The sequence below is a fragment of the Photinus pyralis genome, unplaced genomic scaffold (genome assembly GCF_008802855.1).
Source record: "Photinus pyralis isolate 1611_PpyrPB1 unplaced genomic scaffold, Ppyr1.3 Ppyr1.4_LG6, whole genome shotgun sequence".
NCBI classification, from domain to species: Eukaryota; Metazoa; Arthropoda; class Insecta; order Coleoptera; family Lampyridae; genus Photinus; species Photinus pyralis.
Genome location: NW_022170663.1, coordinates 27,462,786 through 27,487,735, shown reverse-complemented (window position 1 = coordinate 27,487,735; position 24,950 = coordinate 27,462,786). Strand labels below are relative to the sequence as shown.

At 34.6% G+C, this 24,950-nt stretch overlaps 3 protein-coding genes and 1 long non-coding RNA gene across 12 annotated transcripts; 3 read left to right on the top strand and 1 right to left on the bottom strand.

Moving 5' to 3' along the window:
* The first annotated feature begins 91 nt into the window (after window positions 1-91).
* Window positions 92-1,487, top strand: LOC116173688 (nucleoporin Nup43). Its single transcript, XM_031491331.1, has 4 exons — window positions 92-445; window positions 500-752; window positions 800-1,015; window positions 1,068-1,487. The coding sequence occupies exons 1-4, from the start codon at window positions 224-226 to the stop codon at window positions 1,442-1,444; spliced, it is 1,068 nt and encodes a 355-aa protein (XP_031347191.1). The 5' UTR covers window positions 92-223; the 3' UTR covers window positions 1,445-1,487.
* Window positions 1,488-7,003: 5,516 nt separating this feature from the next.
* On the top strand, window positions 7,004-9,637 carry LOC116173689 (protein FRG1 homolog). 6 transcript variants are annotated; one of them, XM_031491338.1, is made up of 6 exons: window positions 7,012-7,052; window positions 7,102-7,132; window positions 7,189-7,248; window positions 7,294-7,663; window positions 7,978-8,180; window positions 9,350-9,637. In XM_031491338.1, exons 3-6 carry the CDS (start codon window positions 7,190-7,192, stop codon window positions 9,495-9,497), a joined length of 780 nt encoding a protein of 259 aa, XP_031347198.1. In that variant the 5' UTR covers window positions 7,012-7,052; window positions 7,102-7,132; window position 7,189; the 3' UTR covers window positions 9,498-9,637. The 6 variants fall into 6 exon arrangements, with proteins under 6 accessions (XP_031347197.1, XP_031347193.1, XP_031347198.1 ...); XM_031491337.1 differs by having other exon boundaries at window positions 7,004-7,052; window positions 7,102-7,248; XM_031491335.1 differs by having other exon boundaries at window positions 7,189-7,663.
* Window positions 9,507-21,197, bottom strand: LOC116173690 (DCN1-like protein 5). Of its 3 annotated transcripts, XM_031491340.1 has the most exons (6): window positions 21,065-21,197; window positions 20,857-21,011; window positions 20,635-20,768; window positions 12,554-12,911; window positions 12,264-12,471; window positions 9,507-9,898 (listed from the first exon to the last, which is right to left on the bottom strand). In XM_031491340.1, the coding sequence occupies exons 3-6, from the start codon at window positions 20,718-20,720 to the stop codon at window positions 9,831-9,833; spliced, it is 720 nt and encodes a 239-aa protein (XP_031347200.1). In that variant the 5' UTR covers window positions 20,721-20,768; window positions 20,857-21,011; window positions 21,065-21,197; the 3' UTR covers window positions 9,507-9,830. The 3 variants fall into 3 exon arrangements, with proteins under 3 accessions (XP_031347200.1, XP_031347199.1, XP_031347201.1); XM_031491339.1 differs by having other exon boundaries at window positions 20,857-21,157; XM_031491341.1 differs by lacking the exons at window positions 20,635-20,768; window positions 20,857-21,011; window positions 21,065-21,197 and adding an exon at window positions 12,963-13,150.
* On the top strand, window positions 13,155-13,915 carry LOC116173691. 2 transcript variants are annotated; one of them, XR_004145973.1, is made up of 3 exons: window positions 13,155-13,372; window positions 13,415-13,739; window positions 13,811-13,915. It is a non-coding gene; the product is annotated as an uncharacterized LOC116173691 (long non-coding RNA). The 2 variants fall into 2 exon arrangements; XR_004145972.1 differs by having other exon boundaries at window positions 13,156-13,372; window positions 13,422-13,739.
* Window positions 21,198-24,950: the final 3,753 nt, after the last annotated feature.

Below are 24,950 nucleotides of genomic sequence, written 5' to 3'. Positions count from 1 at the left end.
TGTGTATAATCAATGGCAGTTTTAATTTTGTCGAATACGTCCATAAACGAATAGTTCAACTAAATTTTTCGTTCAAATTAACAGTAAATTTATAACCGTTTTGTACCTAACCACAAAACAAATTATTACCTTCTTTTTGAAACACATGGAATTTATCATTTAAAGTGTAGAAAGTCGATTTTCATTCCATTAATAACTACTATTTGCTACTGTATTCTGGAAAATGGTTCAAAACGTTCATGGCACTTACATTTCTGAAAAAATTAACAAAATACGTTGGAGACCTGATGCTTTCAGTTATTCTTATGCTTTTGTAACGGGAAGTTGGGACAATGACAGTCAGAACAGTATTAAACTGTGGAGGTTTGAAGAAGGAGATGACATGGATATTTTTCCATTTACCATTCAAAGTTTTCCATTTCAAGGAGACATAACAGAAATTAAAGTAAAGTTTCAAATCCCTTTGAATAATCAAAATTGTATTTTGAAATTTTTGTAGTTTATAAATCCCGATTTCTGTGTGGCATCATCGTCCATTGGTTCTTTAAGTTATTTAAAATTTACTACAGTACACAAGGGAGATACACAGATCACTCAAGAAAATCGCTGGGAGAAAATTCACAAATTTAAGAATAACGACAATAGTTCCTGCACAGGATTTGCAAGTTACAATAACGATATTGCGAGTGTTGGTGAAGATGGATGTATAAATTTACTGAATGTTGAGCACAAAAATGTTATTAGATCATTGAGTAAGATAATATCCCCAATGATTCTTAAATGTGTTACATCTTTCTAGATGAAGCTGATAGTTCTTGTTTGAATTGTGTAACATTCTTAAAGCACAGCGAAATATTAACTGGTAATTCGCGAGGACAAATGAAGATTTGGGATTTACGTTCTGAGGATGTTAAGCCCTGTAGTACTTTCATGTTAAGCCCTGATCAAGTCGCTTCTACTTGCTTAACTTACCACCCCACGCAGCGACATATAGTTATTGCAGGAGATGAAGAAGGTATAGCCAACAATCAATTTTGAGTACTTTCTTCTTTAACTTCCACATTTAGGTTCGTTAACAGTATGGGATTTGAGACAAAATACTTTCCCAGTAAATTTATTAAGTGCTCATTCAGAAAGTGTGGCTGAAATCCAATTTCACCCAGATCACCCTGACCAAATGTTTAGCTGCTCATTTTCGGGGGAATTATGGCACTGGATTACCAATAAGTCTTCCTTCCATGGAGGAAAACTGTTGGACGTGTCGGAAGTCGAAATAAATCCGTGGAGTTCCACAGATCAGGCTAAGAATAAGTTTGAAGTGTTCATGCTTATGCCAAAATTGCATAAACCAATTAATAGCATAGATTTAAACTACAACAGAGTTTTGTGCGGATGTGACAATGAAGCATTATATTTAATTGATAATATCAATATTTATAATTAGATAATTGTATTTGTATTTTTATATAATAAATTCGATGGTATAACTCAAATTTGTGTATTTTGAAGATATGAGTGGTAATTATGCTGAATAATTTAATTAATTATTAAAATTGATGTACATAATTAATATTTCTGTCTGCTTCTATTAGATGGAGAGAGCTCATGCTCACTCTTTCTGACCGATGCGTACACTACGAGCAGTTCAGCTATTTCAACTCACAAAATAAAAAATTGTCTAGCGCAGTATGCGGTGGGCAAGGGACTTTTCTTATGTCATCACTGTATGTACCTACCCACTAACATTTTTCTTACCTATCCTTTTATACCACTCGCATACTAGTAAGAGAGGTAGGTATTACCATTGAGTAATTAATCACTCAACTGTATTATGTTTGGTACAAATATTCTTAGACATAAAGGGCAGAATTGTGCATGCATAAGTGTGCGGGTGGTATCTGTGCAATCCATTACAAATTTGTTTATATAAATTTAGAGTCGAATCTATGACTTATTTGCGATTCACCAATTTTCACATAATTTGTTGTTAACCTGTTAACTTTGAATTTTCTCCACATACCCATGTAATTTTCCACATTGCACCATCTGTATACCGTGTATCCTAACCAATTGCTTTATTGTTTTGCAAACGATTATAACCTGTTTTTAGCGCATTTTCACAAAAATAAAAAAATTGCGCTATTGTGGCCACTTTGTCCGTCCGTCCAGCCGTTGGGACGCTACTTGTTCTTTATCTTAAGAGCTATTGTTCTACTTTTTTCGCTATTTGGTTCGTTATGGTGTCGAGGCTTGCACCAAGGAAGGAATTTATTGCGTTTATTGCTAAATAAGTTATTGTAAAAAAACCATTTTTTACATGTTCCATAATTTTACACTTTTACCGTTTATTAACGATCATAGAGATCGTTTATAATTTTGTATTGCTGTCTGTCGTCTGTCTGTCCGTCATGATGTTCCTATGTCTTCTGTCCATCTATCTGTCCGTGTGAACTTTGTTTACTAAATGTCCGAGCGCTTTGACATCTCCGTTAGTTATGAACTGAATTGCATAGCTTTAGCCATATATTACGCATTGCCAAAAATGTAGTCGAATCGATTCCAAATTCACAGTACCCTTTTCGTATTTCGACCATTTATAAACCGAATTACAAACTTTTTTATTTCTAAAAGTATTTAAATGAAATTTGATACATACATAGGTGCTTACAATAAAGGAAAACCAAACACCAGTTTCAAAATTTGGATTTGCGCATGCGCAGTGGCAACTCGTAGTTGGTATCCCTCTTCTATAGTCTAAAGCTATACGAGTGTCTAAAGTTTTCTCAATGAATACTAGCGCCGGCGCCGTGTTCGATCACGTGCCACTTTTCAATTTCAAATTTAAGCGGAATCTAGTTAGCTATTGAAGGGAACGGTCAACATTTTTTAACGTTGTCGTGATGATTTTATTTCCGTGTTACTGTACTGCGGAGTTGGCGTAGAATCTGTGGGTAGTAGGTAGAGTAAAGTAGGAATTATTTTTTAAAGGTTCCGTTACCGATTCCGGTTCTGTGAGTTCGGTAATGTTCAGTTCCGGTTCCAGTTTTTCGATTTTTAAGAGTTCCAACATAAATAACTAAAATCATATATTATTAAAAAATATAAATTATTATTAACTATAGTTGACCCAGAATATTTAATTCGATTTGGAATAAATAATTAAAAAATTGATTTCAAAAACATATAGAGTGGTTATTTTGATATTATTTTGTTATTTTTGATACACAACATTGTTTATAGTTTTGTTGTCTGGCGCGTAAATAAAATTGAAAGTTTTCCGACACGGATCAGGCGACATACAGTTGGTCATGTGCAAAACATGAATGTTCCAAATTGATCTCACAAACACTGCGATTGCCCTTACTGTTATATCTTTGATTATATACTACTCAAAGTGTTATATACAGTGAGTTTTTTTTAAATGCAAACATAGGAGTTTGCATGCAATGTAATTTCCCTATGTTCGATTTTTAAAAAAACACATCAATCTATGAGGTGTGCGCGGTTCACATTCCCACCAGCAAAACGCGCAACTTGCGTGGCTATGAACAGCAACTCTATAGTCTTTATGATGAAGAGCACTCGGTAAGTTTTTTTTAAAGAAGCCATGTGAGGCCATAGCAACTTTAGGATACATTTTTCTTAAACTTACGATAACTTGACCTCACAGGGCACGCGCTGACACCACAACACATTGTGAACCAACCTTCAATTATTTGTATAGGTCATGTGCACCTGGTATATTCTACTAATTTGATCTATTCAATACATAAATGAAGAAAATAAATAACGAAAACAATTACAATAAATGTTCGAAGTGTCCTCCTTGACATTCTAAGCAATAACCTAACCGATTTCGTAATTAAATTTGACGACGGTATTTTAAAAATGTGACAGCTGTCAATTGTATCTACTACTCATTTGAACTACTCAATAGATTGATGTTTTTTTTTTAAATCGAACATAGGGAAATTACATTGCATGCAAACTCCTATGTTCGCATTAAAAAAATTCACTGTATATGTAATTTTATAAACTTTATTAAGCTCAATTTACATTATACTTTTTTCGTCTAGAAACTTTGACTAGCACTTGTACTAGATGAACTTGTTAAAATTTTGACAATGTAAATCAGAAAATTCCGTCCAAGTTTCTAATCTAGAAACTAGATCTGAACTAGGTCCAGACCCATTTTCCATCCAACTTTCATACTTGTGACTTGCGCACTAGCACCAAATTAGAACAAATTCCGTGCTACCAACAACTTTATTATTTTTATACTCTTGAACATAACCTCAAATATAAGTCTCTTGAATTAGGTACATGTACATAGCAAAAATGAGTTTCTTTTGCTTGTTATTCATGTTTGTTTCCTAGCAATTTAAATTAACCTCAAAATGTACAATATTGAGATTTGTTTTCCGAAATTGGCAGCACTGCCATTGAAACACAAAAAGTCAATTGGGTACGTTCAACGAACATAGCAAAAGTTAGCAGCTGATTTAATTTTGCGGTCAGCAAATGTAGTGTGTTGAACGCTTCTAAATTTGACATTTTTAATTCAAAATTCAACATAACCTTATTACTTATATGTGTACGTGATGGATCAAATATTATTTACTTAATTTCTTGATAGCGCTAATAACCATAACCTTATATAAATACATTAATTATGAGAACGCACAATAACATAGTAATTTAAATCAAATATTACTGAAAATTCCCCATGTTGTACCACAATATTCAGAAAGCACACATATAAAACACTTTCGTTGTTCAAGGCATGTCAATTTAAAGGTTGGTACGGAATTATAGGTTACAGAGTATATAGTTCAATGGTTAAAGCAAATGTACTGTCAACAAAACTTTTAAATTGCCATGGTATCCCGCCTTTTTTACGCAGACAGCAGAAGTTAGAATTAAAAATTGATGCTGAGCATTGCGGTCAGCTAAAGTAAGCAATTGCTAACAGCGGTAGTTAGCAATGCGTTCAATAAAATTTTGCGGTCAGCAGCTAAGCCCGTTGAACGTACCCCATGCATCAAAAAGCGGTAAATTTAAATTTCTAGTATAGTGTCGAATCTAGCACAAGTTCTAGTCAAAGTTTCTAGACGAAAAAAGTATAATGTAAATTGAGCTTTACAGAAAAAACTATTAGTACATTCTGACAAAATGGAGTCTTACAATCAACTACCCTACTAAAAACTTTTAAACTAAACATTATTATCTCTACCTACATTCATATGAACTACTACTCTCCCCTCTTTTAAACAAATACACTTAAGGCCCGGTTGTACAATGTCAGTTTAAACTTCAGATTAGTTTAACCTTTGAATATAAAACTAATTTTATATTCAAAGGTTTAACTGACAGATTTCAGAAACACAATTGGGCAGCTTGTGAAATATTAGCCAATCAAATCTTTTAACCCAAAATTTAACTATAAACTGAAGTTTAAACTGAAATTGTACAACTGGGCCTTAGTTGAAATGCAGCGAACAGATTGCCCTGCCGACGGTAATGGAGACGCAGTTTTAAGCACTGATGATTTTTTATCTCAGAGCAAAGACTATTTGCTCACAGTAAGAAATATTCCTTAAGCGCGGTTTAGACGCTACGATCTTGGCTTCGATAAATCGTAACGATCTTATTGTCCAATTTATCGTTCAATAAATCGAAAAAGTGCGTACTGTTTACATGTATCGATTTCTTGTTCCAATCTCATTGTCGATCACGGTTTAATACAGTTTTTATTTTTTTACTTTTCAACTTGTCTTTTGGTTCTATCCCCTAATATAAATTATACTCGCATTTTATTGCTTACATTGCTTGCTTACAATAGAATCTTAATCTCGATTATGATTTATGAGTAGCCATGTGTGGCTAAATTTTTTTTTTGGGTGGCCAAACTTGATCGCCAGCCGCGTGTGCGCTAGAAACAGTCCAAGTAGCCCTAATGGATACAAAAATGGTTCACGTCGGCAAAATTTTACACAAATCGTAGCGATAAATCGCTGTTATAGTTTACACGTTCCAATTTATCGCTACGATTCGCAGAGATTGAAGCCGGCCGCCATCAACCATCCAATCCAACTCCAGTTCCAATAAATCGCTACAATCCTCTGTTTTAATTTAAGTACATATTTTTTTAGATGAGTGGCGATAACACTAAAAGTCCCCATCCTGGTGTAAATAAAATCTCGGTTTTTACGTTTCCCAAGGACCCTACCGTTCTTAAAGAATGGGTAAGAAAATGTTTCACATCCGGCAGCAAACTAAAATGTGCTGCGCCCTCATTGGTCAAAACGGCCAACCGATGAAAGCGTAGCGTCCCTGGCCGTAAACGTTTAAAGGCAGAGCCACGAACTCTGCAAAGTGCAACGCAATTTCTGCTTCGACTGCACTTCAAGAAACAAAAAGCTCTCCACCTGCAGAACCAGGTCGCCTTGCCAGCTGGACCTCGCGCCACACTCCATCAGTCAGAAGACCTGCATCTGGGCTCACCCCAACGACAGAGCTCGTCGTGTGCACCTCGGTTACTATTTTGTACATATGTACTATAAATATACATATTCCATAAAACGCAAAAGCATTTTATTTGGCGTCATCCGCTAAAGAATGTTTAGAGTTTTAATTCCCAAAGGCTAGGTATTGGTACATAGGGGTGGTTTTGTAGAACGCGGAATTTTATCCATTTCCACCTCTAAAATTAATTTGAATACATTTTCACAAGTCCTCGTGCAATGTAAAACAACTTACGTACCACACTCATTTTTGCAATACTTTGTTTGATTTCAAAGGTGGAAGTCGATAAACTTCCAAGATTTCCAATATAAGATCCACCCTTATATACATATACCCATATAAATCCAAAAATATACTGCAAAAACTAAATGTTTTACCCCTTTTATTAGCATTGTAACCTATGAGCAATTTTAAATATGTATTCTAGATGACGTTTTCCCGCCTTCAAAATGCAAGCATTCTATTGGTTTAGAGTTACCAGACAACCTTTGTGGTAGTCTATGAGTAGGTTTATAGGTTATGTTATTGTAAATTTTTTATTTGTGACTACAGGGAAAACTAAATATAAGTTTTTAGGGTTGTCTGTGTGACCAGAAAGCCGAAGAAGGTGATAGACTTTACTTGATTTGATTGTACTTACTAAGACAGTTCTTTTATAAACAGAATGTCTGAATATGATCGCGTCCGTACCGGAAAATTAGTTTTGAAAGGAGAGCAACAAAGGTATGCATCACTCAAATCTGCAAATGAACAATATTGGTATTACAGATCAAAAAAACGTAAACACAAACAACAGAAAAATTTGGACACACCTAAAGTGGATACAAAAGATATTGCCGACCATGGCAATTGGTGGAAGGTAACGAGTATTGAGGACATAAACGGACCAGTTGCTATAGAATTTGGCAGTCACACTTACATCAAGGCGTTAGATAATGGCTTATTTACTTTAGGTGCGCCTCACAACGAGGGCGAGGGCCCTTCGCCAGAAGAAATACTGACAGCAATTCCTGTTAACGAACGAAAGATAGCTTTAAAATCAGGTTATGGCAAATATGTAAAGGTAGAAAAAAGTGGTGTGGTCACCGGGAGGTCTGATGCAATTGGACCCATGGAACAATGGGAACCTGTTTTCGAGGTACATTATACCTACTACTAGTGTAATAGTGTTAATCAAATGGGTTACAAAGATCCGAATTTTTGCAAAATGTTTTGCTTTTTTCAAACAAATCTGTAGGATTACTCACATGTCAGATTCATATGCCAAATCAAAAAGAGGCAAAATGTTGGTACCATATGTTGCATCAATGGTATCAGCATTTAGAGTTTATTTCTCCAGTGTGGGAATATTACCAAATACTCCTGGATTTTAAGATTTAATTTTATCTTCTTTGTACTCATATCTTTGACCCCTCTGCATATTATTTTTGTTATAATTCTTAAGTTTTGAAGGAGGGAAAAATGGCACTACAAGCATGTACAGAGTGTTTTATGTCTGTTGATGTAGAAGAAGACACTGTGGTCGCCTTGAGTAAAAAGGCAAGTACAGATCAAATGATGCAAATTCGATCTCAAACAGTAAAAACTGTAAATCCCTACAAAGACGTCCCACAGGAGGAGCATGGAGATGTAAAACAAATAGAATTGAATTATGTGTAAGTATGAATGTATCTTTGCATGTAAAAATTGTTATCTCTGCGCTCTGCCGAAAACCAGAGTTTGCACCCTTATTTGCGGGAGCAAAGTGTGCGTTTACTTTTTGCGGAAGGTAAAGTAATCAAAAATTCCCTACGGGAGGTAAAGTAATTTCCATGGAAACATAAATGTGTTGGTCTGTAACCTACACTCACGCCTTTCAGAATTTAGTTAATTTTGGGTATTTGATGTCCTTATTTTTCTTCATGGCTAAGATGGCTTTTAACATCTAATACTTGCGTTGATATTAGAAATTGAATTTACAATTTTGTTTATTGTAGTTTTATCAGTATCCATTGTTGGGTTATTTCGTTGTTTAACATTAAACACGATGACATTGAGCTTCCGTTTATTTCTTTCCGACACCTCATTAATTAATTGCTCCATAATATGTGATGGCAAGGTTTTGAGACATTGGGAAGATTCATGATGACATTTAATGTGATATGCCACTCAACATCCCGAATTTGCACATATCCCTCATTTGACAATAGCTGTATTTATTTCAAGTGATTTAACTAAGTTAAATCACTTGTGACGAATACAGCTAATGGGTCAACAAAGAAAAATTCTGTCTTAAGTGTTGGTTCTAACCTTAGACCATATAGTACATGGACTGCTATTCGCCCTATGCTTTCAATACAAAATGGATGGTCACGGATAGAGGGCACTGTAGTCGTGGGTATGTGAATCTCAGGGTAAACTAAAGTCGTGTAAACACCAATAGGATCGCTTAAAGAGCAGCTTTATAGTAACCGCGTAGTACGGGAACCTTTAAATGCTCTTCATTATTTGCTATACGTCCACAAATAAGAATAAGTTTGCTTTTTTTGGGATATCTAGGCGATTAATTAATTGACGTTTGTTAATTTATAGGTTGACAGCCTCAAATCGTGTCTCATCGGACAACTTCGGACAGACTCGTTTACCCTGAAACTCACATACCCAGGCGATGTCCTTGACCATATTTTAGTTACAATTAGCAGTCCATGTACTATATGGTCTAAGGTTCTAACTCGCATGGATCGAATGTGTTGTGTTGGGACTGCTATATAATTGTCATTGGAGGTTACTTAATTGATAAGCCAGTTATTTGTAATCCTCATTATTTATGTGTTTATTCTTGTAGAAAGAAATTCCAAAAATTCCAAGACAAACGTATACGGATCAACACGGAAGACACCAAAGGATTAGAAAAGGCGAAAGAAGATGGTAGTTTACACGAAACATTGTTGGATCGAAGAAGTAAGATGAAAGCAGACAGATATTGCAAATAAAATTGCGAGTTCAACTTAAAATGTATATTGACTAAATAAACGTAAGAGTAACAAAGTAATACAAAAAGTCTGTAATTTTTAGACGTTCAGTACAGCTGTTTGTTATATCTACTAAAATAAATAATCTAAATACATTTTTATCAGTGATTATTCAACCAAGCGCATTGTAACCAAATACGTGAAACAATTAGAAAATGAACTTTTATACAATCAATTGAAGTTATGACATATACACGTAAATAAATCGACAGTTGTTTCTATTTTTATTTTAGTTGGCAACTTATTGTAATAGAGTCCGTAATTAAATCACACTACCAAACTGGAAACGTAACCTCAACTTATTGCAGCCTTAGATCTCGATGCTTTTAACCATTCTACAAATTCGTCTAACATAACTGGCCCTGGAAAAAATCAACTTTAATTTCATGACAATAAAAAACTGTGATTCAAACATCTTTTTACAGTGAAGGTGTGTTAAGAAACACTGTCGCTAGATAACTACTTAAAGCTAATTACAGACTTATACATGTATTGAAAGATGGAGTTTCAAGAGTATGACAGCAGCCTGTTTCCTCCCCAATATATTAGTATGATGTGCACATGTTATGTTACTACGCCAAAATTGACTTTAAAAACTCATGATTTGCAGATTTACTCCGTCTTTATATAAAAAAATCTTACAAATATAAGTTGCTTGATGATTTTGTTGCACAAAGTGACGTGGTATGGAGTTATAGCTACTATATACCACAGCTGACAATTGACGCTTGCAAAACGTTGCATCTCCTTCACGTGTATCATTTCAATTTAAAGAAAAACCATTGATTTTTTAACGTTTATTAATGCATAAAGGTATTTAAGGTAAGACTGTATCTTATTAATTAAACCGTTGTTGGTGTACAGATTTGAACTATCAGTGAGCTCCAAAATGGCTGACTAGTCTGCTACCTTCATCAAGTACTGTATATATACTTCACAATGCACATGGTCATGAAAAATGTATCGAATTAACATCTTGTGCATCATACCTTTATCATTTCCTGAACAAATTATTTTCTTTATTTTTTGCGTTTATTATTTCGCTCATGAGTGTTAAATTCAAATAGATTTGCCGTTAAATACATAATAAATAAGTAAATATTAAATTAATACTATGGGTAAAGCAATAATAAGCATTCAAAGTAAATAAGATCATGCGCACCGGCTGCCATTTCTACATTACTTAAATAAGCTTTTTGACTCTACTGACAAATCTATGCACTGAAAATCTGTTTAATGTGTAAAATCTTACCTTAAAAACCTATATGAATTAATAAACGTTCAAAAAATCAATGGTTTTTCTTTAAATGATAAGACATAGACAATACATGCAGGACATACAACGTTTTCCAAGGTTTAATTGTCAGTGGGCTCCAAAATGGCGGACGAGCTTATGCACTAAGCTTACAGACGAGTCAGCTGTGGTATATATATAGTAGCTATAGCCATTTTGATGACGTGATCACGAACGTACAGGGTGAGCAAATTTGGTTGTTGGTATGGGGTAACTCTCGATGTATCCTTTTGAGATAAACTCCATGTTGAAATCCAAATTGGCCTACAATCTTTTGTTTTACTATTCGCACGGAGATATTGATATGTTGGTTTTACCAATTGCTTACTTCACCTTGTCAGCAGCAGGTATTGATAAACTTTGGATTGCGTTTGGAGAAAAAATTACAGATTTATTCCAGTGAAGCTATAAGAATGGAAAAAGCTATTGCTTTACCAGGAATCCGGGCTTTCACAGTTTTTTACTAAGAACGCCCAAAAAAATAACTTGGACATGGAAGCTCTTCAAAGAAGTATTGCATAAATAGCGCTTTCCAATCTGGACAAGCAAATAAACGCACAATAGGTTTACCATCACCAAACGATTGCATGATAAATCTTGGCAGTTTAAATGGTAGGATTTACCTGAAATTTTCAATTCTTGCAAAGAACTTGTAAGATGTGTATGTAAAATCTGCAAAAACAAGTGCAGAACTGCTGAAGGGCAATTTCATATCACAATTTAGTCTTTTTTTGTTTTTGTTGTGTATCTCCCCCACTAAAATGTTAGTTACAAAGTTGTTCATTCCAAGGCAAGGAATAATATGCACTTCAAATATGCGCATATATATATGCACAAAAATAGTGATAATTATGCACCAAATATGCATCATGTTCTTTTAAAATGCACAATTTTTCCACAAATTTCCGTATTTAAAACAACAGGTTGCAACAACTTCATAATATAATTTTCAAAAAAAAATGCACAAAATATAACTAAAAACTAATTAATTTCAACTTACACTACCCTTTGATAACAACGAGAAGGAAAATGCTACTAAGTAGGTACTGCTTGGACAAATTTTAAGCAAAATTGTCCTTTATGCACAGGGAGTCGCGCAAAGCAGAATTACAATGATTCGGTTGTATCGTGTTATTTATACTTCACATGATCAGTACGGCATTCCGTACCAAAATAAAATAAACACCTTAGTCAATACTGCTCACTTCATCTCTATAGACAGAGTAGAGGTACGTACGTCATTTTGTTCTTAAATAGCAAAGATAAAAAATGATTCGAGCAATACCAGAAATTACAATTCTTGATTGAGTCACCTAATGTGTACCTTAAGTACCAAAATAAAATAAGAATTCTTATTTTGTTGGAATTTTCCTAACTTTATGCAAAAAGTGCATTTTTTCATATTCAAAAGCTACTATCCAACAAATACTTACATGCTCCGTCCACATCATAATTTGAAAGATCATTACAAATAGTTCTGGAAAATTCGAGAATATTACACCACTGGTCTTTATTAATAACTTTGTACTTTGATTGATCAAGAAACTGACTGAACTGCGAGTAAAGCGCCCAATGTTTTCCTAATAATAATTGTAACATAGCTTTTGCCGTTTCTATATCCATACTCCTTTGGTCTTTATCCTGCAAGAAACAATTAATTAAACGTGTAATCGATTTGCGAGTGGAAATAATATGATTAAATCCAACAACACCTTATACACACCCTAGCAAAATCAAAAGCATATCTATAAATGGCTTTAAAAAGATTCTGATCGTTTAAATGACTTCTTAAATATTCAAGTTTAGTTTGTAATTTTTGTATTACATCACATTGTAAATCTGTAAGACCTTTAAGCCATTCTTCTTGTGTAAAAAAGCCCATTTGTCGAGCTTGCATTTTATAAGCTAAAACTAACATGACTACATTTTCGGGTTCGACACCTATATCTTCACAAAATTTTTCCATGCCATCCGGACCCAACATATCGGGGTCATCTGGATTTGTATATTCTCTGAACCAAGCTAAACATCTTTTTTGACTAAACGATGGAATTTCTTCTACTCTAGAAAATCTTCTCGAACTGAAACAAAATGTGGTCATAAGATCTTAGAAAATTGATAAATGTACGCACTCTTTATCACCCATACAACAGTTACAAAAGTTAAGCACTTTGAATATTGTAGGTACTAAATGTAACCCACACCACTAGGCAGAAATAATTTTAACTGCATCTATAAATAGGCCAAAATGGTGCTCAAACATTTCAAACAGAAATTTAAAATTTATGCACACACACATGCTCACAAATTTTAGTTTAAAATAAATTTCTTGTCGGTTGTAAAATTATTAATTCGCGCAAATTAAAAGTTCAGACACCTTAACTAAATTTTCAGACCCACATGTTTTAAACGTTATAAATAGTGTCTGACAATGAAAGGTAAATACAGTCTTTCCCCAACAATAGCCGTTGTAAGATGTCAGTTCCTAAAATATGTACCAGACGCGCAAAAAAAGTTAAATATATGCAGCGTTTAACCACCTGTAAGTCGAGTGAAAATAATTGTGTACTTATTTATAAGTTAGTTTTCAGTATCTATTTTGGAAAGGTTCCTCTAAATATACCTCGAAACATACATTATGAATCGATAGATAATTGAATGTCAATTGTCTTGTCACACCAGAATTTCAGTCCTGTCGCTTGGTTGCACATTGTAGAAAATCATTGTTTTGTACTTACACACAAGGTGGCATTTATTCGGATAGGCATGACAATGTGCAGTTATTTCAATGAAAGCAAAACAACCAGTTGAAACACTCCATGGCGGAACCTTAGATCTGGTAGTCTACGCAAGAGTATGCCATCTGCCAGTTTGCGATTAATAAGTGAGAAAATGTCGTTTATACCATAGTACGTATTTTTCACATCATTCCTTTTTTTCTGTTTGAAACCAAGTAAAACAATGAAGGTTTGTTCATTAGGATGAATAAAATAGACATCTAGAATAGCCCGGTCGGATCAACGGTACATAACTGCTATGTTTTTGACCCTCTTGTACATAAGAAACTGGGACATTGATTCAGAAACTGGAAAAAAACTAGTAGGTGCAAACGTGAAAAATATACAGTGTATCACATACACTGTGTCCAAGATAAGGAAGTCTATCATGAGGATCTCCGAAACCATAGAAGAAACAACGATGGTCAAATTCAGAAAAAGTTGCAGAATTAAAGTTATCATGCTTTAGAGAAACCCAAAAACTTCCGATGATGTGCCAGAAAACCAAAAATTTGTCGATTTGGTTTTTATTTTTTTTGCTATTTGAGCAGTTACATAAAAATAATAAACCGATACAATGAAGTATCGAAGGAATCTCTGTATTACAATCACTTTTAATGACAATTTATTTCTTTATATCGTACATAATACATACATACAAATATGCATCAAATTCATGTCTTGATAATGCTCTTAATTCTCAGTGCAAGAATAACGATTTTGACATGTTTTGATCAAAATCCATGTAGTCGCCAAAAATAGATCAAATTCATGTTTTGGTCATTGAGCTAATGCTCTTGGTCTTTTTCCAAACTATCTTGGTGTATAAATAACGATTTTGCCTTGTTTTGATCAAAATCCACATGGTCGCCAAAAATGCATCAAATTCATGTCTTGAGCATTGAGATAATGCCCCTAGTCTTGTTGCATAAATAACGATTTTGACATATTTTGATCAAAATCCATGTGACCTCAGAAAAATAATTTAACATCTTTGAATCACACACATGCAGTTATCAAATGTGCACGTGATGTACTCTTTCAGCATTAAGATAGACATCTACATCTAGTGTGCTATAGACGTTCTGAAAACAGATTCAAATTCTCCAAAAAAAAAAGTCCCATGGAAGGTGCTAAGGGAAACTGTCCAACTCTTATGGTTGCTGAGAAAAAAATTAAAGAAATGCAAATTAAACCACTTCGAAGCACATTGGACCCTCGGTCTATTTAGAAAAAATGCTTGTTTTGATTTAGATCACCCTTTCATGGCCGTGATGGACAAAATATGGGCTACACAAGTTTCCAGCGTGACATACTCAGCTCAATAGTTGTACCAGCTAGGAATAAGCATATACACCATATCAGATGTTCATAGTCGCAGAAATGCTACCTCCAATGGACTATCCTCTGTATGTGTCAACATTATGCGGTTGTAAAGATATCTATTCAGAATCACCCCTCAAATTATTATGGCTGCAAAAACAATGATGAGAAAGTAGTTGATCACTTTGAAGTTTTCTTATCCTCTGGTGGTGTAGAGTGTGTCCTCATAACTATTCCCTTCGACCAACGAGAACATCAAATACTTATACATTATGATTGGTCGCAAATAAAAGTAATTGAAAGTATAATGTGTGGTGGTACCTACCTTCTCCAAATGTATGAAGTGCATTTTGGAGCAACACCCTCAGAAGTCCCAAAATTTAGCATCTTCTTTGATTTCTTTTCAGTAATGATATGTATTTGAGTACCCTCCTATTCCAAGAAAGTGTACTCCTGAACAGAAATGCGAGAAAAAGTTGGTACCTTTGAATGTAAAAATAATTTCGAAAATAACAAAACCAAATATAGTCTTCAAAAATTCAAAAAGAAAAAAGGTTCGTTTCAATTGCAATACTTGGTACGACGCCGAAGAAAGTGCACCATCTTGGGTAGTAATTTTGCAAATCAGAAAGGTCACACATTTAGGTTTAGCATCACGTTCCATCCTTTTATTTCTCGGTCTCGGGTTGTAGCTCCAAAAATGATACCTACATCTTGAACCTTTGGTGTATTTGAAGAAGAAATGCTTTATTCGCTGGATGGCAAAAACGTAGAAAGTCTCTTTCAAATTTTTTTTTGGATACATCCTTGAAAATGTTTCTTGAAATTCTTTTCGGGAATGTTCTTTGATACCTTAAAGCTTCAACATTTCTGCTTACTAACTTTTTAGAGGACTTCCTAGCAATCTCATTTTCAAATGTAGCAGCATAAATTGTTGATATATGAAAAAATTCAGTAGAAGACCTATGATGCAGTGTGCTGTCAGGATGCGCGTGTATCTGTTGTGTTAAGGTAGGTTCATAGCTCTCCGTTCATCCGTCAAACGGATAGTACATTTTGTTAGGGTTCATAGCAATCCGTCGACAACGTACGAAAGTAAGAAGTGCTCAGCGTGAAGGACCGTAATAGGCGAACACTGTTAATGTACCTACCAAACATAACATCCTCGATAACATCATTACAACGGAAACGTAAAAATGTTCAACTTCAACCAACTTTTGGGTCTTAAAAACTTTCCTGTCTTCTGATTGGCTAACGGACAAACGGAAACGTATGAACGGAGAGCTATGAACCCACCTTTACAGGGGAGATCGTATGGCGCGAAAGTAAATCTTCAGCACATGGGCAGCTAGATAGTTTTTTAAAAATTGAATGTCGACGAATTTTTCGATTTTTTCATATAATTATCAACCATCATTTATTTTATGTATCATATTATTTTCTTGAAAAACCTCTTCAGAATTTTATTAATACGTTCTTTAGGTTTCAAATACCTTAGTTTTTTCCGGGAATTTAGTTTAATAAAACTTCTCAAAAACATTCACATAAAAATTTTCTTGAAAGCCCTTTCAGGAATCCTTCTTTGAAATCCTTCAAATTCCCATACAAATTCTCCTAAAATGTTTTTGGAAATCTGTCTGGAAAGTTCAAAATTTAACTGGGGACCTTTCAACAGTAGAGAATCCTTTTTTGTAACCTTCCTGAAAATTCTCAATAATTTAAAGTTTTAAACCATAGAAACTTAAAAAAACATCTTAGAAATCTATTAAGAAACATTCCTGGATCTTCAGAAGATTTTTGAAAATATTTCCAGGCAAGATCTTACAAAAATGTTGTAAGATTTCTGAATTTGGACACTCCTGCAACAAGATCTTGGATATTTCTTTAGAAACGTTTTTTTAACAAACTTCAAATAAATAGCGGCCGCATTAATAGACTTTCAGTTTTTCCTACAGCTACTATAAAGTGTGTTCCAACTAGAATTGGCACTATTGATGACTTAGTATTTTTTCCTAGGATTGTAATGATAAATCAGAAGAACAGTTGAGCACTGGGTTATTGCGATATTAGATAAAGTAAATAACATTTTTTATCCACAATATACAGTGTTATGCTCGGTGTTATGTAACTCATAAGCAGTCGAAATGGGTCACATTCATCTGGATCCAGTTACCCAGTTAGAACCAAAAATCCGGTTTGTTGCATGGGAATCAAGTGCAGTGCACAAAGAATTGTTAAAACAATTAAGTAATTCAAAACATACAGTATCGCTTGTTAAAAGCAAATCTATATTAAACACGTTAAAAGCTGCGTACGCGCATGCGCAGAAGTGCCCTCTTAATGAAAGCAGAACGTTCGATTGCATTAAAAATGCCAAAAGTGGCGGATGTGCAGAAATTAACCTTTTATTTGTGGACTGATCTTAGTAGAATGTGAGAATACAATAAAGAGGTGCTAGACCATAATAAAATGCTTTCGCGCGCAAAAGTTAGCACTCATTTTATTATTACTTAATTTTTATATAAATTCTGTAAGATGTCCCCTCAAAGGCATTAAAGTTTTTAATAATAGTTTTGCACTTATCCTTAAAACAGGAAAACAGTTATAATATTACATTGCAAAATCTGAGACCAATTGATTGTCACATGTAAAAGTTATGCACGTTTTACTTTCAAAAAACAGCATCTCAGGCATCTCATGAGGGAGGGGGGGGGGGACTTAACACAGCTAAAACTGATGACCATCTGACACGCTCTCAAGCGTCAAAGTTCAAGGGTACTTCGAGGGTTCGGACAGACGGACGGACAAAACGCAAACAATAGCAAATTTTTTTTAATTCTTCAAAAATGCGCTAAAATGGTCGACTATAGGTATAGTGAACCTCACACAGGATATACTGTATGGAGTGCATGCATAGTTTTAGCACAGTTTAATCTACTTATAGTAAACTAGCAGACCTGGCAAACTTCGTACCGCCTATCAGTCAATGTCCCACTCTCGGATAAGACATAACATTGGTGTCGGCGGGCACACCTCGCCCAAAAGTCTTGCTGTTGACGGTATGGATTCTTCTAGGGCCGTAGTTGATCTTGCTTTGGCGCCATCTATTAGTTATATTGCGATTTAAAATGACGAGAAAGAGAAAGTGGGTTTTTCAATTTTTTCCATACAATTTTTTGAAAATTAACTTTTATACAAACCTTGTCCTGATAATAGCAAACAAAAGAAAAATTACCTGATTTGGTGCAGTCCTTTTGAAGTTATGCGGGTACATACAATTTCTACGTTTCATTTTTATATATAGAGATATTTAACATTTGAAATATCTGGTAGGTTAAGTAAACAAGGGCACTATAGATATGAGTAATTTATTACTAATGTTTGTCACATGGGTCATTTTTGAAAAATCTAAGATAGCTGCGCCCTCCCCCTTTCAGACTGTGCAGAACTACGAAATCTCGATACCCAAATCAGTTTCCTTTATTCTCCGAAAGTTGTCTCACTATTCTATTGTCCTAAGTTTGTTTGATCCATTAATTATGTGGGCAAACAGCACTAGTAAGGAAACATACCTAAGTAATTTGAAAATGCATCTAAATGAAAAATAATAGTTCTAACAAAGAGGTTCTAACATTATTTGGAACACGAGAACTGGCGTGGGCGCACATAGAGAAAAGGAGAGAAAATTGAGCTTTCAAGAAACTCCCATAAAACCTGTACTGTGATTATTCCAGCAAATAGATAGAACATTTATTAAAATTTATCTAGAACTCTGAAACTTAATAGATCTAAAAAATAGTATATTAAGTAACAAGGGATTAAAATGAGTTTTTGTTCCTGAGAGAAATGGTTTAAATAATATTCTTAAGGGAACAAAAAAAAGTTTAATCCAGTGTTGCTTATACTATTTTTTCCATTACCGACCCATTTAATTCCATTTTTCCATTAATTGTCCACAAAAAAACTTAAAATGAGGGATTAAAATTTCCTAGGTATTAAAATTACCTGTTAATGCACAAAAATTAGGGATTAAATTCAATAAAACAATGTAGGTATTGGAAAAAATAGTATATTAAGTATGGAGAACGGTAAGGGATTTTTACCGTTCGAAGACAATTGTTTGGAGGAGGAGCGAAGCGACGACTCCAATTATTGTCTGAGAACGGTAACCCTTAACGTTCGACGTGCTTATAACATTTTTTGCGCGATCGAAATTAAAATTATCCAACCAATATAACTATGCACTAAGAAATTAACGAGCAGAATAAATCGAAATGTTCGAAGTGGTCTGGTGTACATCACTAGGCAACCAGTTTAAATGTCAAAATTGGAATTAATAATTTCAGAAAAATGTGCATGTGTCTGATGTAGTTGACTACCTTTGCACTTCCTTTATGACTTTATGAGCGTCTTGCTATAGGAAACAACAGCACAAATTGTACGTTTAATGTACCTAACAATAATTAAAGATTAAATGTAATGTCAGACTGTTGATTTTTAAAAAGGCGTCGGTAAGTATTTTTTTGCGCGATTGGTCATTTCTGACTATTTACCATGGGTGTTTCCATGACAGTACGTAGAATTTACCAGTTGCTATGATTACGACGACGCCAAAATTACTTACCGATCTAAAAACAGAACAGCAAAAACACTTACCGACGCCTTTTTAAAAATCAACAGTCTTACATTACATTTAATCTTTAATTATTGTTAGGTACGCATTAAACGTACAATTTGTGCTGTTGTTTCCTATAGCAAGACGCTCATAAAGTCATAAAGGAAGTGCAAAGCTAGTAAACTACATCAGACACATGCACATTTTTATGAAATTATTCATTTCAATTTTGACAAGTAAACTGGTTACCTAGTGATGTACACCATACCACTTCGATCATTTCGATTTATTCTGCTCGTTAATTTCTTAGTTATTTATATTGGTTGCATAATTTTAATTTCGATCGCGCAAAAAATTTTATAAGCACGTTGAACGTTAAGGGTTACCGTTCTCATACAATAATTGGAGTCGTCGCTTCGCTCCTCCTCCAAACAATTGTCTTCGAACGGTAAAAATCCCTTACCGTTCTCCATACTTAACATACTATTGCTGTTCTGTTTTTAGATCGGTAAGTAATTTTGGCGTCGTCGTAATCATAGCAACTGGTAAATTCTACGTACTGTCATGGAAACACCCATGGTAAATAGTCAGAAATGACCGATCGCGCAAAAAAAGCATTGAAGTCGCCTTTGGAAGTTCAAGTTAAATATGATTTTTGATGTACACAAAAATTCAAAAAGTGACTGGACAGCAGCTTTTTGATCGCATAGAATTAGAAAGTTTCTTTTCTATAACAATGAGCTCATTTCACAGAGCGCATTTTAGTATTGCTGATTATAAAACATAAGAGATGTTGCTGAAATCAAATCCACTAGCAATTCGTATCAAAAAATCCATAGAAATCTCCTCTGCGAAAAAAGAAGGCTTAAAAAATCTGCAGGGATTTGGTGTTTGTGGAAATAGCTGCAAGTTTTGATTAACGCCCCTCGATGTTTAGTTACAGAATATGAACAATTAAATATACAAATTTACAAAAATGAAATGTGTTCATTTATTTGTTAAAAGAATTTCTGCCCTTCACAACTAAACAATTCTATGATAAGTAGGTATAGATGAAAAAACAACTAGGTAGAGTATTCACGTACTTACCCATTCGAATTACGTAGTCGTTTCGATGTGTGCCGATCATCGTCTGTTGAATTCATATCCGTTGATCTCCTTTTACTACGAGGCATTGCAGTATTGCCTCACCAATATGAATAATTGGTATATTTCAACCACACCTGCAAATGGTCGCAAATAAGATTGTACGATAATGAGAACTACACTACGGCTACTACTTCTCAGCAAAAAAAGTGTCTAGATATTTACCTAAAAATAATTGAGGACCTAATTTTCGTAGCCACCACTCCCAAACATGAAGAATAGGGTTATACAATAATTTTCTCCTAAATTGCGTCCCTAAACTTGACCTTTTTTTTTATTTATCCTTACAAGATAATCAATAATGTAAGGAGAACGTTTCACTGGAGATTTGTTGTAATTAACGAATTTCACTGACAACAGAAATCTTCCTTACAAAAATCTGAAAATATGATCAGCTGAGAATATTGAGTGGAATTTCCTTCAGTTGGTGATCTTTTCTAAAAAAAAGTGCAAGCAGGTCTTGGCCTTGAATTTGGGGATTTTCTTTTTGTAAGTTTCTCTTTCTGCATGTGAATTGGTGTCTATTAAACCGCTTACGGTTTTTTTTTTACTACCAAAGTTTTAAATTGAGATTCAAAAGGACACGCGTCAATAGAGGGCGCAGAACTTTATCAATATTAAAGTTCGTAGATTACTCAATGAACTCTAATGGTTATAGTTAATTGAGGTTACTAAAGTAACGCGAATAGCAGCCATTTTGGCTCCGTTTGAGAAGCGCGAAATTTGAAATTGAACAACAATTGGAAAGTAGGTATGTATAAAGTATGTATTTTGTAGTCGCTCTTGGATTGTGCGGATACTTGGATATGGAAAGTTTTGTGAGCGTATCGTTTAATAGCCTTTAACATCACAAGAAAAATATAGTTGCATCGCTTTTTCAATCGTTTCACCACTCCACATAAAAGCCTTATGTGTATCCAATTCTAAATATTTTCATTGATCTACATTATAAGTTTTCGAAAAATTGTCTTCACTTCTGCGTAATTTCTTTTTCGGTTTCTGTTGTCTTACAAAAGTGCCTAGATGCGCTTCTCTAATGAATTAATGGTAACAACAGTACTCTCCTGAATTTGAATATAAACAAAACTATTATAATACTATATAATAATTATAATAATATATAATGGAAAATGTAATAAACCGCAAATGGCACACAACAATTAACGGCGACACTGGTTTCTTAAATGACAGTAATGACAGAAAAAAATTACTAACGAAATTCAAACCGTCAATCTAATAATGCAAAAAATACTAAAACCTTACGCGCGATCATCACTTCTAATGAATCACCCGGTACAAAACAACAAATGTCAAACCTGACGCTAGGTGTTTTTAGTTTTAGTTTAGTTTAGTTTTATCCTTCATGGTACTCTAATGAAAGGTCTCACGAAAAGAATTAATTTCTACCAACCATAGCCCTCCTCCTCGACCTCTTATCGTGATCGGGTATATTCCCTTATATCTCAAGAACGGATTGTCGGAAGAGGGTACTCACAAAGGGCGATTGAGACGGCTGTAAGAAATATATCCATTGGTGATGTCACAACAAAAGATATTTCGGTTAAAAAAAATGCGCTTTATCTGCACAAGAGTTGTGCACAATTTATACTTGTTAATTGTTATTTTATTTATGTATTGCACAAAAATTTATCAATTTGGATTGAAACTTGAAACAGGTACCTAATAGGAAATAGTATATTCAAAGGAAATAGTCACGGTGAAATCTATTTTGTTTTAAATACATTTTTAGGTACACACCGTAACAACACATGATACATCCAATGCAATGCAATAATTCTTAGTTTAGGCTTTGAATATAAAAATATTCAAAGGTTTAGGCCCTGAACTATGCAATTCTATGCCAGCTTTTCATGCAATTACTGGTTGGGATTACACCGCGACTTTTGCAAGAAAATCAATCTGAAGCTCTTCACAATTTTAGAACAAGATAAGGCACACCAAATTTTTCAACTTTCGGCGATTTTGAAATCGTAGATGCAAAATTAATTAAAGCAGTTGAAAAATTGGCTTTCCTAATATACGGATAAAGTAAAAAAACTGAAATAAATAAACTAAACAAATATAGCAAACGCGCTATACATATGTATGAAATTTCATTTAATTGCTTCCATAATTAAGAAAGTTGGCACTGCACATCCTACACAAAACCAAATTTGGAAAATGGCCCTACATTTGCTTTATTCCAAAGTTTGAATGCCTCCATAATCAGAAAGTTGGCACTGCGCATGCGCAAAACCAAATTTTGAAACTGGCGTTATATTTTCTTTTATTCCAAGCGGTTATGTATCAAATTTCATTAAAATCCCTCCATAAATAAGAAAGTTGGCACTGCGCATGCGCAAAACGAAATTGTGAAACTGGCGTTAAATTTGGTTTTATTCCAAGTGGTTGAGATGCCCCAACCTTAGCAACGTCCTGTGAATATGATTATCGATACGAAGCACCCTATACATCATGTTAGTTATACAAGCTGCCAACCGAAATCTGGTGTGGGATTACAGAAAAGGCAAAGAGAGCGAAGATGAGACGGATGGAATTGGAGAGCACATGTGTTTACCATTTCAATTTCAAACCCCTGCAGTCCAGTTTTTTCCTAGAAATGCGTGAAATGCAGGGAATGGGCGATTTTCGGGTGGTTTTTAGGGGTGTTAGATCACAATACAGCGTGGCTTTGGTTAGTCAATAAATACGATTTAAGATTTGTGTTCAGGGCCCTTTTCTAGGTAACCGACTTAAGTGTAAAGTACGGCTTATCTTGAAATATTTTGTTATACCTTAATCATTGCTGTGTGCTGTTGCTTTTTATATCAGGTAAGAGATTTGCTTTATTCAATTAATCTATAAATGTGTGTAACTTGAATGCAGATTGGGAGGCAGATTGTAACCCTTTACCTATGTACTTACTGAATTCAATCACTTGTACCTCTAATGTGTAACCTTAATTGTTTGTAGGTATTGGCAATCATGTTTCATTGTCGGTAGGGTTGTATCTGTTCTGTACATATTTGTGTATTGTGCTTTTTAGTCACTCTCGATTATTTCATTGCATTTCATTATATTTGCTTATTTGGGGCTGTGAGTAATCAAAAGGGAAGTGTGCTTGTTTAGAGAGGATCGAGTTATTCAAGTTTATAAGGGCCTTGGTGAACCTAACACTAACATTTTCAGTCGTTCCGAAACCCAACAACTTTAGCCCACGTCTACAGGCACCCCACTGGGCCTGGGTAATCCTACCGCCCGGCGAGGTATATTTAATATCTCTTAGTTTTGTCTGATGTATGTGTATTGTAATACGTGGGGAATGGCTCGATTCCATTTTGGTTACTCATAGCGTGTATGTAGTATTTACCCCGGTTTCGAGAGGGCTCAAAAGTGCTGTACATTAGATGTTAGCTGTAGGCTTTGTTCATTGTAGGGCTACTCCGAATTAGGTTTTCCTTCATTTTTCCTAATTCGTAAGGTAAATGCCGGAGTAGTATAGAACCACTTAAGACCCTCTGCAGGGGCAACGCTAAAAAGAATTATGCGGGTCACTCTGTAATCAGCTATTGCTTTTGGTGTTCCTTACCCATAAAACGCCTTCCGTGCCTGCTTAGAACTCAGTTACTACACAACGTAGGTGTCCTACATGACGATCACGATCTTAGTGCACTTGGAGTGGCCCCCAAGTGACAGATTCTAGCGGGAAACTTAAGCTAGAATATTCAAATAGGCAGCCATGTTAGTTTGGCATTCCCGCTACTACAGAAGATGGTGAAATATTCCGGTGTGACTTGAAGTTGGCGTTAGCCCGCCAATATAGTAGGAGGCTAAGATCATTACATGGTTATGTATCAAATTTTATTTAAATGCCTGCATAAATAAGAATGTTGGCACTGCGCATGCCCAAATTCAAATTTTGAAACTGGCATTAAATTTGCTTTTATTCCAAGTGGCTATGTATCAAATTTTATTTAAATACCTTCGTAAAAGTTTGCAATTCGGTCTGTAAATGGTCGAGATGTGCAAAGGGCACTGTGAATGCTGATCGATTAGGCTCAACTTTTGGAATTGTGTTTTATGTGGTTAAAGCTATGCGCATATTGAATTTCATGCAATTCGGTTCATAACTCACGGAGATGTCAAAAAGGCCTGCTTTATTTTTTGGTCTACATTGCCATTTCACGAACTCCGATCTATAAATTTGATAAAGAATCCACCTGCAAAATTTCATCGTAATTGGTCCATTCGTTTATGAG